The sequence below is a fragment of the Cimex lectularius genome, unplaced genomic scaffold (genome assembly GCF_000648675.2).
Source record: "Cimex lectularius strain Harlan isolate CLEC.00 unplaced genomic scaffold, Clec_2.1 scaffold98, whole genome shotgun sequence".
Lineage (NCBI taxonomy): Eukaryota > Metazoa > Arthropoda > Insecta > Hemiptera > Cimicidae > Cimex > Cimex lectularius.
This window is the reverse complement of record NW_019392897.1, coordinates 1,528,461-1,548,507: the sequence shown is the minus strand read 5'-3', so window position 1 is coordinate 1,548,507 and position 20,047 is coordinate 1,528,461. Positions and strand designations below refer to the sequence as shown.

The window sequence follows — 20,047 nt, the reverse complement described above, 5'->3', positions numbered from 1 at the left end:
CGGCTGAGTTTACATGTGTCTGTTCTGTAATTGATGCTGTGTTTATCTTTGATGATGTAAACCCGTTTATAAAAAGTTACGTTTATGTTTGTTTGTTGTGTGTTTAATATTTTTGGATTGTTGAAATTGTGTTGCTGTTCAAAATGGTGGGTAGCCAGTGCTGTAGGATTTTGTTTGGGTTTGTTGCAATCATAGATATGATGTTTTACCCTCTTATCCAGATAATGGGATGTAATACCGATGTAAGGTGCCGGACAATTTATAAATACAATTTGAGGAATTTTTGTAAACGTTGTTTTGACCATTATTCGCTCATTTACTCAATCCCCAGTGTTTTTGGTTTACTTTTTTCACGATATTCTTAATTTTATACAACAAACGATATTTCCGCTTTTCTATTAAAACCAATATTTTAACCATTATTCCCACATCTACACAAGCTCCACTGTTTTATGTTTAGGTTTTTTATTTTATTTTTTTATTTTATACAATAAACGACATTTCCGCTTTTCTATTAAAACCAATACAACCAGTTGGTAGAATAGCCTAATTTGTACTTGAACTGAGAATAAATCAACTATAAATACAATTTGAGGAATTTTATACACCTGGTTTTGACCATTATTTGTTCGTTTAGACAAGCCCCATCATTTTTTGTTTAGTTTTTCTCAATTTTTGTTTAATTTTATACAATAAACAACATTTCCGCAAGCTTTATTCTTCTTTCAATAAACTAATAGAAACAATTGAATTGTCAACGTTATTGATGTAGGGCGGTTTTATTTATTTTTTTAAATTTTATGCAACAGGTATTTTTAAAAGTAGTTAAGATTTTTTTCAAATAACAAATTTAGATAAAATGTGTTGTATCAAATATAAATAAATAAAACTACCCCTACATCTATAAAAAGAGGAGCTACAACAACCATATTTTTAATTTGACTGAATAAAAATCAAACAATTTTTATCCAATTTTTTTACAGAATAAAAACACACTTTAAATGTAATTTGATGGTTTTTTAAACACAAAATATTTATTTTTACTTTTAAAGTAGATTTTTTAAATAATATATTATTTATTTTTATTATTATTTTTTAGTATATTATTACAGGCTCATGTCGCACATTGTGGCACGACCCTGATTCAATGGTTCCCGCCATTTTATTTAATTTTCAAGAAAAAAAAAATTAATTCCAACATCTTTGTTGAAGTTTTTCCAAATTTTATCCTTCTCTGTTGGGACAGAAGTCTTATCATACCTCACGAAGAAATCTCGCAATAATTAGTCAGTCGTTTACTAAAGGGAAGACCAAAGAATACCTCGAAATGCATTTGAAATGTTAAAAAATAATAATAATAATAAGCATTTATATTTGTTGTAAAAGCTATCCAATATCACCCTATCTACGTCCAGCATCCAACAATAATAACACCAAACCCAAAATATAGGTTTATTCCTGGGTGTTTTAATCTTGACTTAGAAATATAACAAACTGATGATACCCTATTCTTTCAATATTTTTATTAGGCTTGATGAAAAATTAAAACAATTTTTATTTTTTACTATTAAGTGCAATATTTTTGTTAATTGATTGTTTGCTTATAATAAAAGTAGAATCTTGATTAATCTTACGTGCACTTTGTGTCAATGCAAATTTGTATAAATAAAGGTGAAATGATTAAAATATGTTAATGTTTATGAGGATTAGACGAACCTTGAACAAAATGACCTACAGTCCTTTCAAATAATAATTATTATGATTGGAATTTCTCCTGGTTACGTTGTCCATGTTTTGAATGACAATTGTTCTAAATATAGATTTAGATGGTAATCTCTATGACGTTATCACCAATGAGCTACTTGAGGTTTGAAGCCAGGTTAGCCTGTCTGCTGAGTCTCGACCTTCGTCCAGGTCTGACCGCAACCAGCAGGAAGTCGGGATGAGCTCCGTTGTTTCTCGGGTGGCCTCGCGGTCCTGGAAGATATCCCAGGCCTTCTTCCGTCCCCCTCTGAGGACGGCGACTACGACCAGCGCGGGCGAAGTGCTCCCGATGCCGCACGTCACCAGGTTCGGCCTCATCGGGATTTTCTGCACGGTCGTCCCCGGCCTCCTCATAGGAGCAACCATAAGCAAAAAGATGGCCAATTTCTTGGAAGAGAACGAACTCTTCGTACCCTCGGATGATGACGACGACGACGACTAGCATCGCACACTGTAGATCCTTCTGCAGATTTTCAGCTTCACCTTAGCAGGGTTGTTTTATTTGCATCGCTCTCTAGACACGTGCAATAATTATTTTAATTTTTAATTTAAACAAACAAAAAACCTGAGAAACCAGCATATTTTCAGTATTCTGCAGCATTGTAATATAATTTTTATTTTTTCGATAAGTAGTTTTGAAATAACAAAATTTTACATTGAACAAAACGGTTCAATATTTTTATGTCTTTTAAAGAACAACCACATTACATTTGCCTAAACGATTGTTCTAGTCATTAAAACACAATTATGTGCTAACTTTAATTTTATTGTTATCTAATTAATAATTTGTATCTATTTTACTGTAAATATACAATTTTATTTATAGACGCATACAATTTAATTTTCAATCAGGTTCTTAAAATCAATTAAATACAGTTCCCACTGTCACATGTTTCGTCGTCCAACGTAAAAATGGTTTGAGTATTGCCTGCTATCTGAATAATCTGGGGTACAAACTGCTGTATCGTCAAGTATGCGTATTATCGGATATGCAAACTACAAACGGAAAAACATCGATAGTCAAGTTTTTCCCTATTTTTTTGAATTCTGAGGGCACTTTAGCTTTGATCTATTGCGATCTGTGTGGATTTCTTGGAAGATTTTCTTTGAAGACGTACAGAATTCTCGGGTATCTAGGTCCATCCTGCATATTTTCCTTGGTACCAGTCTTTTCCTACCTATTGTGAGGCAATTGCAGAATAGATGACATTAGCAATTAATAATTAAATAAATTATATTTAAAAAATGGACGAATAGCAGAATTGAGAAAAAAAATGTGTGAAGCCTCCGAGATGTACCTGCTGCTTGTGGACATCCAAATTAACCTATTCTTGCTGTATTGTTCCGATTTCGTTCATTTTGGCATTTATTAAACTCTCAAATAATTTATTCATGAAAATGAATTTTTATTACTTAAAAATGGTTTGAGTATTGCATGCCAACCGAATAATCTGGGGTACAAACTGCTGTATCGTCATTATTTATTACACATAAATTTCAAGTTTAATAAAGTTTTAGGCCCAATGATGTTTTCTAGACTGATTTAAATTTAAAAAAGGTATTATTTAAATTGAAATTTTATTAAAGTGTTTTTAAGCTATATCAAATTTTATGAATCATGGTCATATGATTCACCTATAATCTAACTACTGATGGGATTCTAATGTGAAACTGCATTGATAAACTTAATTTTTGTGTTAATAATTTTATGTAATTTAGGCAGCTTTAACCCGTGGTTGTTTGCCTTAACAAAAAAAATCTCACTATCTACAATTGTTTGATCCATACTTGGTCTGCCTATACTTGTTCAAATTTGTTTATTTATCTAGCATTTAATTATCTTTATATATATCTTAAGTGTTGGGTCTCTGAAGAAGACAAAATGCTGAAACATGCCTAACCGACCAACACAGTGACAATAGGCAGACCATGATCGGTGAGGAGCAAATTACAGAATAACCACTTCACAAGAGGAAATTTTACACAAATTTATCCACAATATTAAGCATTGACCATAGCTCCAGTAGTAAATGCCTTAAATGTTGTGTTTTAAAGAAAATGAAAATCTCTGCTCTGATCTGTGTAATCCTATTTCTAAACTAAGCTGATCATATAAATTACAGGGTGATAAAGACAATTTTAATAATTAACAAGTAATAAATACATCAAATTTTATTTACAAAATTCAATATAAAATACAGGGCGGGAAAAACAAAACTGAAAATATCATTATTCAGTCTTTGATTTGTAATGAGCATTTCATATAAAATGTTATAACAATATAGGTATCATGTGCAATATATTATTGAATATTTACATAACTGAATTGGCAAGATAAAAAAAAATTGTGTTTTGACATTTTATAAAACATTCAAGACCATCTGGTATTTGGTCAAAGCCATCTGTTATTCAAAAGCTTGATATGATAACGGCGGTTTATTTTAAAGGAAATATATGTAAAGGGATAAACAAACAAAATCTAAAATTTATCTAATCAGATTTATAAATGTTGCGTTAAAATCCTGAGTAGTTTGTACACTCGAAGAAAGCCCCTTGTTTTTAATACTTTGTCAAGAATAATACTTTTTGTGATAAATGATCGTAATTCGAAATTATTGAGGTGGGGCTTTGTGAGCACCCCAGCCATGGAAGCACTTTGTAAACCTCCTCGACTCTTTTCCTTTCAACGTTAAAAATAGCTTTCTAGGTCTTTCTGGCTGTTTGACTCTTAAATGTTGTATGTAAACCTAAAACAGAAAAAAAATTATAAATTCAAATTACTAAAAATTTAATGAGATGAAATACCTGAGCGGATTTGTATGCAAGCTTGACTTCGACTTCGCTACACTTTGCTCCCAGCCATAGAAAAACCTGTTCACCATTATCAAGTATCATAATGTCATCGTCCGCCAAGTCATCCTTGAAAATTTAATTAAAAATTAAAATTTGAACAATAAAAATTAATAAATCGAGTGACGTACCTGACAGAAATCGGAGCATTTTTCTGAAACTGTGAAATAACCTTTTTCGTTTGAACACCTGAACAACCGTGTGTATTGCATAAATTCAGCTGAAGTTTCATATGGTTTGCGGCCGCCGAGCGCCACCCAAAAAAAGTTGTCAGGCTCTTCCCCTTCATTTACCACTTGCAGTGTTATCCAAGGCTGTATGTCAAAATTTTATACAAATTTCATTAAGAATGAATTTTCATAACTTAAAATAACAGCCCCATAAGAAAGTATTGTTACTCAGGGTTGGGATTTTAGGTGAGTTAGGTACAAGGCACATTTTTTTCCGTGAAGGGGAGAAAATATGCGAGTGCAATTTTTGCAATGTTTCATATTCATTTAATATTGCAATGTTTGTATTTACTCACACTATTGAACATTTCATCAGCAATTTCTCCGATTAATCTTATATCATCAGTGCTCGCATTAGAGCCAATCCAGACGTAAACAATCCCTGACGACTCCTCTGAATCAAATGGTACTTTAAGGATATAACTAAAATCATATGAAATGTCACATTTATTATATTTTATTTATAAAAAGTTTTTTAAAAAAGTGTTAAGCTGACCAAAAGTTTGAATTAAGAGAACTAGCGTCAGGTTTTATCTGAATCAGGCGAGTACAGAGTGCACCTCCGTTTGCTCTTAAATGGTAAAATTCAACCGGAGCAGGTTGGTCTTTGGGTTTGGGGCTGTTCCTCTTGCCCGAATGTATGACAAACTTCCTCTTAAAATGCGCCAAAAACTTCATGTTCTCCTGTTGCTGGTGTGTCCTCACCACTTCCAACTTGTCGCCAAAAAGGGACTTGAACTTTTTCTGAAGGCTGATTATTTTGAATTAACAGAATCTTATGTCATGTGGGCATTTATAGAATATAATACCTGAATGTGAAAGTGAGCCAGCCCATGTTACCCGCTTCTCGGCCTTGCCAAAAATACACAACGTACTGATAATCATCTTCGGGCGGGTGATCCTCGTCGTTATTTTCACCCTCTTCGCACTCAACAGGGACCCAGTATCGGAAAAGCAGAACATAACAGTCCCCAGAATAAAAGTGGCCTGAAATTTAAAAAAAAAAAATTGTTTTTGACTTATTGATCGAATGTCAAGAAAATAGTGTTGTGCAACTTACCAATTTCTTCCTCAGAAAGGCGGACAAATTTCTTTTTTTCTAAAACAAATGCTTCCATCGTCTCCAAATCGTCATTCCACTCATCCATTAATTGTTGTGCCTCTGTCATTGACATTGGCGGCTGTCTTGGGGTAAAGAGGGCAGCAAGGTCAGCCTGGAAGTAACACAAAATTTAATTTTTTTGTTTGTTTTACATTGTTAAACAGTTGCCATACTTTTGTTTCTTGCTGTTTAGCCCATTTGTTTAGATCTGCACCAGTTTTCATAACAGATTCGGCTGTCCTTGTGAAATCTACTGGTATTACTTCATCCCAAGCAGGGAATTTAGCCTTGAAAAGCTGAAGCTCAGTACCTTCTTGAACTCGAGCAACACTCGCCTCGGGGCCTCTTTCGACCATTGAAAACAACTCTTGTGCAAGTTTCACAGCGGCTGCCCTAACAAGTCTTGTTGATTTTTTTCCAAACCTACAAAATGTTGTATTTATTTGATTAAAAAACCTTTAAGAGAAATGTACAAAAAAAAAATTACCAAACAAAAACATCCAAATAGCAATCCAAGATATACACATTTTTGGAGTTCAGTAAATTATGATCTAATTTATTTCGTGGCAATTCAACCTGGGGCAATTCAAGGTACCCCATGCCAAGTTTGACTTGATATAACCTTGGTTCTCTTGGTTTAAAATCCTCACTAACATGTTCCTAAAAATAAAATACCATTAACAAATTTATTACTATTTTATTAATTATCTTAGTAAATTATATTTACATACAGCAATTGGTTCTTTTGGTGGTTCACCACTTTCTTCACCCAACGCTTTCCAAAATTCAGGCGATTCTTCTCCATAAAGTTCATTCAACAACTCAGCTTTATTCTTCCGTTCGTTTTTGTTGATCTTTTCCGCCAGAAGTCTTAAGCAATCAGATATAAGATTTTATTTTTATAAATTGAGAATTATAATTTACCTAGCTTTCGATTTAAAAGTGTTCTTAGCTTTTTTTCCGTGCCATAAAAATATCTTAAGCCCGGCATCAAGAACAAAGACATATCTGGGATCCAAGCTTTCCGTAACGGCTGGAACTGGTTCAAGGTGAATGCCAGTACCTGAACCATGAACTCTATACATCCTTGTTACATATGTCTAAAAAAATTATCAGTAAGCAAATATTTCATAAACAAAAAATATGATTTATATTTATGAATTTATTCATTTTTCTTGGCCTAAAAATGGTAAAATATGTAAAAAAATCCTTACCAAATCTTCAACTGTGTAGAAACCACTCTGAGTCCTCCCTCCCTCAATATACGTGATACCGTTGGGAAAAAGTGCAAGAAAGTCTTCACTCTCATCACCCTGTTCTTCCCTTATCGTCCTGCACTCTGCCCCGAGGTAATTCCTCAAATTGACAGCATGAATTGCAGAACATGCTCTTTTGTCAAGCTAAAAATAATTACTTTATAAACAATTCAATCTGAAATATTTAAGAAATTATTTAAGAAAAAAGCCTACTGTTGCCTTTTCTCCAATCCAAAAGTATATGCTCCAGGTGAGATTTCCTGAATCGTCTAATGATGTTTTTAAAACGATGTAGCAATCGGCCTGGAAAAATTTCCCATGCACGGCTTCCTCGACCATGTTGGGTAGGAAGTTTTCAATTTCCCAGATTGTCAAACCAGGTATCTGGCCAGCATCCTCATCGAACAGTTCAGAGTAGTCCAATGGTGGCTTTTCTAGAGTCTCATCCCATCGTTTTGGCCTTAAAAGTTTGATAAGAGAATTTACTACTATTTAATTTTTTTAAATTTGGTTAAACTTACTTTAACGATTCGGCCTTTTCTTCTTCAAGAGTTCTTTCTTTATTTTTTGCTATATCTTTCATACCCTAAAGAAATAAACAAAATCATGAAAAATTAAGAAATTTTAAACGTTAATACATACTAAATTCACTGGTTTCGTGGTCCGCTTGACCAATTAATATCATACATTTGAAATTTGAAAAATGTCAAAAAGGAGGGAAAATTCAAAAGGTGTGGTTGAGATGGGAGGTTGGTGTCCGAGTGGATCGAGGTCACGATAGCTCAAGTGGTAGAGTAGCGGCGTAGCCGAAGATCGTGGGTTCGAATCCCGCTCGTGCCATTGACTTTCTTATCTCAACTAAAAACCTTAATTAATTGTAAGATATTAATTGGTCAAGCGGACCACGAAACTAGTGAATTTAATAAGTTTAAAATGAAGGATCCTTCACTAAAGCTCTCCGTGGCCATTTCATTTGTCGCCGAGAATCAAATTGATTACATGACATTTTAAAAATGGCAAAAAGGAGGGAAAATTCAAAAGGTGGGGTTGAGATGGGAAGTTGGTGTCCGAGTGGATCGAAGTTTTTTATCTCAACTAAAAACCTCAATTAATTGTATATTAATATATACAGAATTTTTGCATTTAGTAAAAGTTACCTTTAGAATTTTTGCTTGGTCAGAATCTGCCTCTTCTTGGTCCCTTCTACCTCTCCTCAATCTTAACTTTCTCGCAATAGGATCTTTGCTTGCATCTGAAAAATTTCATTTCGTTAAAAATAATTAAGCTTTGAACAAATGTTTAAAACTTACTATTATTTGCAAGAGGCTGAGGTATTGCAGCTCCTGCTAATCTAAGCTGTGTGCTCAAAGAAAAATCAATGTTATAAAACTCAAGCCCTGATCCTTTCTGTGCCTCACAAGGCTTAGGCGGCATGACAATATCTGGGTTATCTTTAACATCAAGCACTTGAAGGTCGCTCAACAAATGAACCGTGTCTGGCAAAGTTATCAGTCGATTATCAGAAAGGATAAGTTTTTTAAGAGATCCACACCTTAAATAGAAATTCAGTCATTTATAAACATCAAGACAAAACTTTTCTGTTATACCTGCATAATCCTTCTGGGATCATTTCCAGATGGTTGGAAGCAGCAGAAAACACTTCAAGGTTGGACAGCTTACCAATCCCAGAAGGTATGCCCTCAAAGTCCAGCTGGTTGTCATTTAGATAAAGGCGCCTCAACGAAGACAGTTTGCAGATTGATGATGGCAAAGCTGATAACTTATTACTGCAGAGGTTTAATGTTTCCAATGTCTGCCAAACTTCTAACATTAGGGCAAAACAAAACCAATAAGTTTGCACGCAAAATTACATATAATAGCAATTTGTTACATACCAACACCAATAGTTATTTCAGAAATTTCATTGTTGCTCAAATTGAGCCTTTTGATATTTGGCAGGGTGTAAAGGCAGTCTGGTACTTTAGTGAGGCAGTTATAGCTGAGATCGATATCAGTGAGTTTTGTGAGGGTCTCCAGCGTTGGAGGAAGATTACCCAATGTCCTCTGAGTATCTCTCATATGCAAAGTTTGAAGAAATAGCAGCGAGGGTAGTTGCCTAATTGAAAAAAATGTCAAATTTCATTTTATATGTTTGAAAAAAGTTTGGTACATACCTGAGTTGGAAATGTGCAAGGGGGTTGTGGTTAAGAATGAGAGTCTGAAGGTTCCCCAATCTCCTTAGCTGAGGAGGAAGTGTTTCTAAGTTGTTGTTGCTCAGATCAAGAAAAAGAAGATCCGTCAAGTGCATGAACAATGTGTTTGGTATAGATGTTATACTAACAAGAAATTAAATTTAAAAATTATCATAATTTAAATGCACCCCAAAACACATACTTATTATGGCTTAAATTAAGTACAAGGAGTGTTCTTGACTTTTCCAGCCCCTCTGGGACCTCTTTGAGTGAATTGTGGCTCAAATCAAGTGTTGTAAGTTCCTCTGACCTAAAAAGATCGGCTGGGATGCCTGAACTCTTCACTTTATTGCGGCGGATGTTTAACGAACGGAGGCATGGCAGTTCGGTCAGCTCGCCAAAAAGCTTTTCTAGATCATTTCCCACCAAAGAAAGATTTTCCTGTAATGAAAATTTTCCCTTAAAAAGCAACCCTTGTTTATTTATTGATACAATTCCTATTAAAATGTTTGTTGCTTCAATTTCTTGAGAGATAAATACGCCTTTCTTAAGTTTAATAATATAATACAATTACCATGGAAAAACTAGAGATCTACAACCGAGTGACACATTAAAAAATCACGACTTCAACAGTCAAAAATGATTTCTTTTGCCATTAGAATATTGTTCATGATATTAACAGAAAATTAACTCTGGAAATGGCTTGATCTGATAATCTTATACAAATGTACATCTCAATAAACAGTATTGTTTTGATTTAGCTGTGACAGAATTATAGACACACATTTTGTTTACGTTTATTTTAGGTTTATTCCAAAGGTTTATTCAGTATTCACTGTACCGTGCCTTAGTAAAGTGATTACTGTGAGTTCATTTGGAGAAATTCAAAGTTATTTTAAAATGCCCAAAGGAAGAAGATTTTCTGATGAGGAGCGCTGGTTTATTCACTTGCTCAATGAAGATGGAATGAGCTGCCGAGATATCGCCCGACGCATAAAACGAAGTTTTTCATCAGTATCGAAGATAATACGACTAGGTGAAGACTACGGAAGAGGGCATAGCTCTGGAAGACCTCCTTCCTCAGCAGAAATAAATCGCACATCCTGCACGTTGCTTCAAACAGCTTTTTGACTGCAAAAGCCATCACAGAGAAGGCAGGTGTTGATGTTTCTGTTCGAACTGTTCAGAGATTCCTTAAAAAATCTGAAAACATAGTCCGAAGAAAACTGAAATGCAAACCAGCTCTGAAACCCCACCACAAACTAGCCTGTGTCAAATTTGCTGAAAACCACATTTCGAAAAATGAAGATTATTGGCAAAAAGTTATTTTTTCTGACAAAAAAAAAAAAAAATCAATTTGGACGGCCCGGACGGATATGCATACTACTTTCATGATCTAACTAAGAAGAAAAAATGTCACGGCGCCCAAATGGGTGGTGGATCTTCTATGATTTGGGGGTGTATTGGGTGTAATAAAAAAGGGAATCTTTGTTTTCTTAAAAAAAAAGTCAATTTGGAATATTACAAGAAATTACTGGACAAAGAAAAAACTAGTTTCAGCGATTTATGCGAAGGGACTCCAATATTCAGTAGGACAACCCACCCATACACAATGCAAAAATTGTTAAAGAATGGTTTTCACAGAACAGCATTGAAAAACTTGAATGACCTGCACTCTCACCAGATTTTTTTTTTTGGTATTGGCATTATAGCCATCAACCATGTGACCCTCTTGCCGTGTGGCATACAGAACGACCAGCGAACCGCCAGAAAGGGCGAAGCCCCCCACCCCCAGTACGGAACCTCCATGTATGGGGAAAATTATCGAGGATGGTATATCAAGACTGTAAGCAGTACAACTCTGTCGACGAACTTAAAACAGCTGTCGCCACTGCCTGGAATAATTTGCCTCAAGACTTTATTCAAAATTTGTACAAAACCATTCCAGAAAGATTACTGGAAATAATAAAACTGAGTGGTCATGCCACAAAATATTATAACCTTGTTTTTAAATTGATTTTATCCCATGTGTCTATAATTTTGTCGCAGACAAAATCGTTTAATTTTAGTATTTTAATAATTTTTTCCCTTATTTACTGAAAAATTAAAGTTTAATGAAGAAAAATATTTATTTCATGTGTTTTGAATAAATATTTGTAGTACAAACCCATTACATTAAAAAATCATAACAATTAGGGGTGTGTCTATAATTTTGTCACTCGGTTGTGTTACAAATGCTGTAAAAATTTATATAATAAAATTACAACATATTCTATATTTGTAATTTGTTCAGAAGTTGACAAAAAATTTAATTGATTTGACTGTAAAGACAAACATTCATTAGACGTGTAGGTGTTTAGTTAATAAGAGTCATTAAGTGCTACAATTTTGTAATTTTCAATGGTAAACAATCAATTTATTATCGTCTACAGTTTATTTAATAAACACAGTAATTATTTTTGAACTGACTCAACAATATTTATATAAATAGTAAGATATTGACTCGAGACTATTACATTCCAATATTGGATGCACCGTATTCTTGTACAAAAGGCTAGTCTGTTATTTCTAATGATGAAGCCAAGACTTTATTATTGGTTGTACTAGGGTTGTTGAAACTCAGATCTTCACTAGAAAAAATATCAAGAGCTTTGATTATTCTCATTCCACTATTCAGCAGTACGTTGTAGACATAGTAAGCTCTTGAGCAAAAGGTGTGCACTGCTCTAGTGTGTTCCTAGATCTGAAGCAAACTTTCCATCAGGTAGGACACTCAGGCCTGCTCTGGAAACTCAAGAGAGTCCTCCATTTTACTTACTACCTGATCCTAAAATCCTATCTAACTGACAAATACTTTCAAGTCATCAGCCGGCTATCGCATATATGCACGGATACCCCAAGGAATTATCTTAGATCCATCATCTACAGTAATCACCTCAAACATTCCTACTCTTTCTAAAATCATCCTTACCACCTAGGCAAATGATATCAACATCCTTTGCTCTCATAAAAATACTGTCAACTCAAACATAAACCTGCTAATCAATATCAAATCCCTTGAGCAGTAGTTAGTGATGGAAAATAACAATAAACACACAAAAATGTGAACACTTCACCATTCGAAGAATAACCACTGCTATCTCTACTATCCGCCTCTCACTGGCTAATGTAGTCCACTAACTTTGTGTACATTGACATAATGACTACATGGAACTCACAAATCTCACCATTCACAATGATCTTAACACCCAATGTCCTTAAAGTAGACAAAACCAGCTACAAGAAATTCCACAAATAATTATCATGTCAGACAAACCCTCATGTTAGAAACCTTTCATCTCTCACCCTTTCAAGTAATCCTCCCCGATGACTTTAGTTAGTGCCTTGCGACCTCCTAAGTGACAGAGATTAATAAAGCTAATATAAAGGAGTGACTACTAGTGATTATGTAAGCCCTTGATTAACATTGTGGTTAGGGACTGGAAACAGAGACATGAAGTGAAGCAACATTAAGGGAAGATTATCTGAATATTAAGAAAAAAACAGGAACATTTAACACTAAAGTAATAATAAAAATGAAAAGAAAATGAACTCAAGGGGTTCCCGAGAACCATGTTAACAAGTAAGTTAGTCAATTGTCAGTACAGAACTATAGGAGTGAGTCAGTGATGCAATAACAAAACATCATGGTGTTAAAACAACATTGTGACATAAAAATCAAGCAACAAAGTAGTTGCGATGTAAACGGAGATGATGTTTCTCTGGCCTTCTTAATTCCTCTTTTTTTTCTTTATATCTTTATGTTTATTGCATATATTTTGTTTTTGTTTTGCTTTTTAATATGTTATCAAATTTCCTCAAGTTAAGCAACTTTTTTTTTGTAATTATGGATACCAGGAACTGGAATTCCTTCAAAGCACTCCAGCTTTATAGCTTATTGTACTCCTTCCTGGTTTCCTGGTTCCATTTTCCCGTAGAAACTGGCACAGGTGTAAATAAACAAATAAATGAAAAAAAAATATAGGAGATACTTTGTTGAGTAATGTGATTGTACAATATTATACCTTTACAGGCTAAAAATTCTGCCTCTTTTTCTAGAAAAATTTGTACAGCTAAACATTTTAGCATAAAAAATAGTATTTTTGATACCAATGTATCATAAAACTGCTTTAATATTTACTCCATGGTATTTTTATTTATTTATTTTTTTTTTGTGCACCTTTTTGGAGGACCTGGTATTACTGTTTGTAATTACTCATAAATTCACTAGTTTTCGTGGTCTGCTTGACCAATTAATATCTTTCAATTAATTAATCACTCATAAAACAGTTCAATGGTTAATTTATGTTTAATAATATGTTAGCTTTCTTATTGTCATATTCCAAGTCATTATTCTTGTAACTTTGAATACTATCCAACATTTGTACATTATTTTCCTTATGTTTTTTTTAAACATGGAAATTTTTAAGACTAATTTGTCTTTTTTAAATTTTTTGGTTTTTGTTAAAAAAATTTCCATGTGAGTTTTTAACAAGAAAATTCATTACTTGTTTAAACATTTATTTGGACGTTCGGGAATTTTCACCCATCATCAGAATCTACATTTTTAAAAGGCATAAGTATAACTAAAATTAATATTTTAGATTTTATTATCAAGCTTACCTGTTTTGAAAAAAAAAAAATTCATTGGAAACAGTTTCTTTTAAAAGGTATATTACCATTCTGCATCTATAATTTAAGTTTATTTATATAAAATTTTGTATTATTTTAAAGTAATATTTAAAATTTTTAAAATTAATTGTTTCTTCTATAAATTTCCAATCTTGGCCATGCAACTTGTTGGCAAGTAAACTTTTCTTTTTTAAATATTAATTTTCAATAATTCTTTTGTTAAACTTGTTTTCATAAGTTCTTTTGTTAACATCCAAATAAATGTTTCAATAAATATACTCAACTACTAATTATTTTAATTAATTATACTTTTTATCTAAGGTCTTGGTTGAGATGAAAAAGCTAGTGTCGAACCCACGACCTTCGGAATTCCCCTTGTGACACTAGCTTTTTCATCTCAACCAAAACCTTAGATAAAACTTATAATTAATTAAAATAAGTAATGAATTTAGTTTTAAAAAAAACCACAATGAATTTTTATTTAACAAAAACCAAAAAATTTGTTTTTCAAAAACATTGGTGTTGTATGCGGTAGTATGTTCAATTTGGGTGTTTTAGGTCCCATTCTGGTGGAACTGTCAACCATCCAATATTCATGTTATTTTATTTTTTAACGCACAAGCCTGTACTGTTTAATACAATATACACAACGATCTGAATCAAATGTGCCAACAAGTGCCTGAATAATTTGAGGCGCTGTTATTTACCAATTTCATCAAATTGCCCAATTCTTCCGGGACTTGAGTCAGGTTGGATCTGTCCAATTTTAACCACTGGAGCCCAGTCATGAGTCGGACGGACTCTGGGAATTTCCCATCCTAAAATAAACCAGACAGGAAATTAATTTCGTCCCAAGTTGAATAATAAACGTAGAAAATAGACAAAATCAAATGTTCCTTACGCTAAAATCGTTCCTGCTGAAGTCGACGCCGCGAACGAACGGCAAAACCCCTGTATTTGCCATTTCTTGTATATTACATTACGGGCTTAAAGATCATAGAGACAAGAACAGAGATAAAAATATGACAATAGCAAGAACCTGTCTCTATGTAACCTCTGAGGAATGCCACTGTCTTAGTGTTTTGGGAATTGCATGAAAATGTGTAAAATGAAGAGTAAAAAAACGAAATTTTGTCCTGTGTGAGTATAAATGTGTTGGTGGATTTGGGTGAACTGTCAACATTTTTAAGATTTAAACACGTGCTGACTTTGTAGTCAAAATTGTAAATTTGTCTCTGTTGCAGTATCATCATGTCTGCGCCGGCGCTCCTTTAAATTTGAACTAATCATCAATCTTTGTGTAAATAAAATTATCAAAATAAATTTTATTCAACATTCTTTATTTTTATATTAAATCAATTTAGTACAACTAAATATTTCAATACTTCCAAAATAAAAATAAAATCCTTTGAAAACATTATTTTAAATTTATTTAAAGGTATGAATAGGGCTTCAAGCACCCTTATACAAACAAATCATAGAATTAAATTTAGATTATAAAATAAATAGTAGAAAGGTAATAAGGAAATATACAAAACAATAATGACTATAATATTATAAATTATACAATTATATTTATGAATTAAGATAATTAATTCTGGGATAACATAATCTAAGGTGCTACAAAGATAGGAGGACCATAAACGACAAAGTTATTAAATTAGCATAAATTGAATTTTATGAGTGATAAAACCTAAAACTGAAATATTAGTGGTCATAAAATGTGCTGTAAAGTTCAGGAACATCACAGGATGATTGATATTTTTTAACTTAAAGAACGAATATGTTCCTCCTTACTTACTAAATTTTTTGTTACATAATGATCATTTTTAAGAAAAATGATAACAGATATAACAGACATAACAGATGCAATACTTACGAACAGTCCAGAGTCGTGTGTGCTTACACGGGCTTATTAACTCTAAAAAAAATCCAGATGAGGGTAAGACCGACTGTTTACATATTTAGAGAGATTATGATCCAGCTGCGGATTATTTATTTTGAGCCAATAAAAACAAACAAGTCCTAGGATGTCGTCTTAATATGTTTGATTGATTACCACACCGTATTGTCAGGCTTTGTTGTTGAAGAACACTGGCCACTGAGATTCACTTGCAGTTTATCCACTTCATAAATATTCTTTAAAATATTAATTATTTATAATAGAATGATGAAACCACATTAAGAAAGAGAAAGAAGATAAAAGAAAACAGGAAAAAGAAAGGGAAGACGGAAGAAAAGGAGATGATTCATGTCAATTTAAAAAACTCAGATGCCATGGACCTGAACACAGCAAGGACGCAGAACATACTTCTCACGGAAGCAAATTCCATGGCCTTTTTTTAAAAGCAAATACTAAGGCTAAAGAATTACAAGAGGAGGAATTATTTATTTGATTTATTTTAAATATTTACATTAAAACTCCAAGTTTATAAGTGGTTAGAAAGTTAAGATTGCTGAAGATGTTAATACAGGAAGAAATATAATCTCTTGGTTTAAGATCATAGCAATATTTTATGAAGGAATGATAAGCAATTTGAAGGCAATTAGCAGATTGAGAGTCTTAGGAAAGTGAAAATAAAAGAATAAAGGAATTATTAGGGATTTAATAAAAAGAACTCTAGCATTCTATGGAGTGAAAAAGCTAAGGTGTCAATGAGAATGGATGCTAGAGTAGACATTTTTAATATTAGTGCTCACATGGTCATGCCGCGTAAGCTTAGAGTTAAAAATAATGCCAAGATTTTTAACTTTAGAACAAAAATTAATAGGGAGCTGTTGATGAGAAGGGGATAGGCTATCCATATTTTTTTAAATTAATAAGAAATGGAATTTGTTAGGATTTAAAAGAATGCTGTTATTACTTGACCATTGATTGAGAGATAAAGATCCCTGTTGAACAGAGAGACAGCTTCAATGATGTTGCTCGTAAAATGTACGTAAAGCTGAGTGTTGGGGTAAATTCAATAAAATCAATTCCACTGTAAACCTATTTATTAAGCAATTCTTTATATAATAAAAAAATAAACAAATACTGTCCTACTTATAAAGTCCAATATATTTAATTATTTAAAAAAATTAATCTTTGTTTATATACAAAATAAAATAATAAAAATATAAACGAATTCTCCTATGACCAAAACTCTGAGCTCATATAATTTTTTGAACATATAATATAAAAAAATAAATTACAGTCTTCTTGTTTTTCTTGTCTGCGCAGACTCTCCCAGCCAACTCCTCGTCCTTTCCGTTTCTCGCTCAAAACCAGACTCCCCCTCCATTCCTCCTAGAGCCTCTTCCTATTCCACTTGTCTCGCGATGTACGGTGGGACATTTCAGCAGTAGGGGTTTGGCGACAATTTGAAAGTTCACCGCCATAAAATAAGCAATTTATGAGGGGGAGAGTGTATAGGAAAAATCAAGTAGAACAATAATAGTACATTTATTATCAATGTCAAGGCAGATATGATGTGAAATTTTAGAAAGGACTTTCTCACAGCTTTGCAATTTTTAGAAGCCAGAATGAAAAAGAGAATATTTGCTTAAATAAATTTGAATGAGTTTGCTTAGATAATGAATGAAGAATATTAATAGGGTGGTAGACACAATAGCAAGGGTGGGTTTAGGTTTCTTGGGTAAGACAACTTGGATTTCCTTCCAGGCTGAAGGAAAACAGGATGGGGTGAGAGAGAGTTAAAAATGTGCGTTATGTATTTTAAGGTATAGAAAAGAGGAAAAAGATGAGTTTAATAGGAATAACATTGAAATAGCATTATATTTAATTGAAAGACAACTTCTAAAACATTATCATTGGTCATTTCTGAAAAACTAAAGGACAATTTTTGGAAATCTAGATGAGCATGAATGGAGTAATGGAGTGAATGAGAACTATTATTTTTATTTTTTTAACCAAGTTTTCTAATGTATTCATAAAATGTAAACATAAAGCATATTTTTACACCCCTATTTGTATCGTTTCTAGGCTGGAAAGGAGAAAAAATAAGTTAAACACATGTTTTGATTGAAGTTTAAAAAAAAATGTTTGAAATCAGTAAAGTTTGTTTCCCCAGGTTTGTACGTGTTTGGCAGTTTTTCTCATTATGGATCCTAGCAGGCTTGTTTTGTCATGGGCTGATAACATCGCACTTTTCTCAAAGTTACAGAGAAATGAGAATATTTCTGGATTCGAGTTTTACAACTGATTTACCGTACATTTATTTTACACTTGACATATCTCTCTTCGTCGTGGTCATGTTTGGCTTTTGTATTATATGCAAGCTGGCCTGCAACGCTAATTTGTCCAACGCTGACAACTCCAAATTATTCTGGCTATTTGTTATAATCCCTATCATCAGTATGTCTTACATTGCACTAAGCTTGCTGTGTCTTTACTACAGACATACAGACAGTGTTAAGTTTCAACAGGAGATGGTGCACGCAATGGTGAATTACCCGGATGGCAAGTTAGCAAATCATTTGGATTGGCTTCAGTTAAACTATACTTGCTGTGGCATCAACGGCTCTAGGGACTGGATTGAACTGTCCACATACCGTAATAATAAACTTATCCCAATAAGTTGCTGTGTACACCATTCTGAACTGTTGTGTACATACCATGAAAACAAAACTTTAAATTCAAAGTAGGTATAAATTCATGCAAAATTTAAAAAAGAACCTATATAAATTGCTGATTCTTTCTTTTTTTCATTTTGTTCTAGTGAAACAAATGGCCTAATGTACAGAACCAATGGCTGCTTAATTACGTTTAAAAATACTTACAGAAAAGAATATTTTAACTTATTATTACTAGGAGTCATTGCGAGTGTCTTATGTATGATTTATTCAATCGGTATTCGGCTCATTCAAACTGGTGAGAGGATTTTTCGAGCAGAAAATAAGTATAAATGTTGGATAATAGGCTGGGCCCCTGTGACGAAATTTGGGTATTTTCCTCGAAAGGATATTTTTAGTAAGTGGAGCTTCAAGGATGGTAATATTCTCTCACCAGAGCTTGAACTGTCTGATGACAATATCTATCCGCAAGTAAGTCAGTTAGAAGCGCTAAAGGCGGTGATGCAAGTCAGAGAACAATATTATAAACCGGATCTCATTCCATTTGAGAAACTTACAAAAATTTAATAAATTATCACTCTGATAAACTTATTATTTTTTTTGAATAGATCAAGTTTGGGAGAATGACACACCATGTTAACATACAATAAATCAAAACTAAATTGAATTTGTAAAATGTATTTCCATTTATCCATTTATATGCCAATGCGCTTGATTTTTAATAACTTTATGTAATAATGTATTGCTTTTAATAACTTATTTACATTTCTAAAAATGTATGTTAAATACCACAAATAAAAAATGATCTTTAAAAGATGTTGATTCCAATAAAAAGTCAGCACCACGTTGGCTGAGTGGTTAGACTTTAGAGCATCAGACTTATTTGTCATGCTAGCGGTCCTGGGTATGAATCCCTGCATAGCCCATGGATTTTTAACTGTGTACACGGAAAAAGTATTATAATGTGGGATGCGGTCTGGTGTGATGTACGTTTCAGAAAAACATTTCCTTTATCGTGCCAACGTTTCAACCTTTATTGAGATCATCTTCAGGGCCTGGGATTTACAAACATTGTTTACATATTACAATTACATTTTGGATGTGGAAAAGTGAATTTATACAATGCAAAATATATTTTATATATTCAATAAAAGTATTTCTACTCACTCAAAGTGTTTGTCTTCTGTGTAATTGTGTCAATGAGTCGTGTCGAGAGTGCCAGTGAGATTTTGCTATTTCTCGATACGACACGCAAGAATGACACAATTACACAGAAGACAAATACTTTGAGTGAGTAGAAATACTTTGATTGAATATATAAAATATATTTTGCATTGTATAAATTCACTTTTCCACATCCAAAATGTAATTGTAATATGTAAACAATGTTTGTAAATCCCAGGCCCTGAA

At 33.0% G+C, this 20,047-nt stretch overlaps 3 protein-coding genes across 3 annotated transcripts; 2 read left to right on the top strand and 1 right to left on the bottom strand.

Annotated features, from left to right (window-relative positions):
* Positions 1-1,856: 1,856 nt before the first annotated feature.
* LOC112127761 (essential MCU regulator, mitochondrial-like) lies at positions 1,857-2,591 on the top strand. The gene has a single exon (XM_024229197.1). It carries the CDS (start codon positions 1,943-1,945, stop codon positions 2,204-2,206), a length of 264 nt encoding a protein of 87 aa, XP_024084965.1. The 5' UTR covers positions 1,857-1,942; the 3' UTR covers positions 2,207-2,591.
* Positions 2,592-4,249: 1,658 nt separating this feature from the next.
* On the bottom strand, positions 4,250-15,115 carry LOC106664255 (protein flightless-1). The gene is made up of 22 exons (XM_014389814.1): positions 14,967-15,115; positions 14,773-14,883; positions 9,597-9,835; positions 9,377-9,538; positions 9,098-9,318; positions 8,810-9,026; positions 8,513-8,754; positions 8,360-8,454; positions 7,724-7,788; positions 7,416-7,662; positions 7,161-7,346; positions 6,871-7,046; positions 6,678-6,816; positions 6,434-6,606; positions 6,120-6,369; positions 5,905-6,058; positions 5,654-5,831; positions 5,341-5,595; positions 5,141-5,267; positions 4,746-4,928; positions 4,570-4,683; positions 4,250-4,511 (listed from the first exon to the last, which is right to left on the bottom strand). The coding sequence occupies exons 1-22, from the start codon at positions 15,027-15,029 to the stop codon at positions 4,377-4,379; spliced, it is 3,732 nt and encodes a 1,243-aa protein (XP_014245300.1). The 5' UTR covers positions 15,030-15,115; the 3' UTR covers positions 4,250-4,376.
* A 2,970-nt stretch (positions 15,116-18,085) lies between these two features.
* On the top strand, positions 18,086-19,264 carry LOC106664180 (tetraspanin-9-like). Its single transcript, XM_014389636.2, has 2 exons — positions 18,086-18,705; positions 18,784-19,264. Exons 1-2 carry the CDS (start codon positions 18,104-18,106, stop codon positions 19,202-19,204), a joined length of 1,023 nt encoding a protein of 340 aa, XP_014245122.1. The 5' UTR covers positions 18,086-18,103; the 3' UTR covers positions 19,205-19,264.
* Positions 19,265-20,047: the final 783 nt, after the last annotated feature.

Excerpts from the sequence above, each read along its gene's own strand:
- LOC112127761 (XM_024229197.1), top strand. The coding sequence starts at position 1,943 with ATGAGCTCCGTTGTTTCTCGGGTGGCCTCGCGGTCCTGGAAGATATCC.
- LOC106664255 (XM_014389814.1), bottom strand. The coding sequence starts at position 15,029 with ATGGCAAATACAGGGGTTTTGCCGTTCGTTCGCGGCGTCGACTTCAGC. Across the intron at positions 14,884-14,966 it reads TCAGCAGGAACGATTTTAGC|GATGGGAAATTCCCAGAGTC; the intron begins GTAAGGAACATT and ends GGTTTATTTTAG. Across the intron at positions 5,268-5,340 it reads TCTCTTAATTCAAACTTTTG|TTATATCCTTAAAGTACCAT; the intron begins GTCAGCTTAACA and ends ATATGATTTTAG.
- LOC106664180 (XM_014389636.2), top strand. The coding sequence starts at position 18,104 with ATGTTTGAAATCAGTAAAGTTTGTTTCCCCAGGTTTGTACGTGTTTGG. Across the intron at positions 18,706-18,783 it reads AACAAAACTTTAAATTCAAA|TGAAACAAATGGCCTAATGT; the intron begins GTAGGTATAAAT and ends ATTTTGTTCTAG.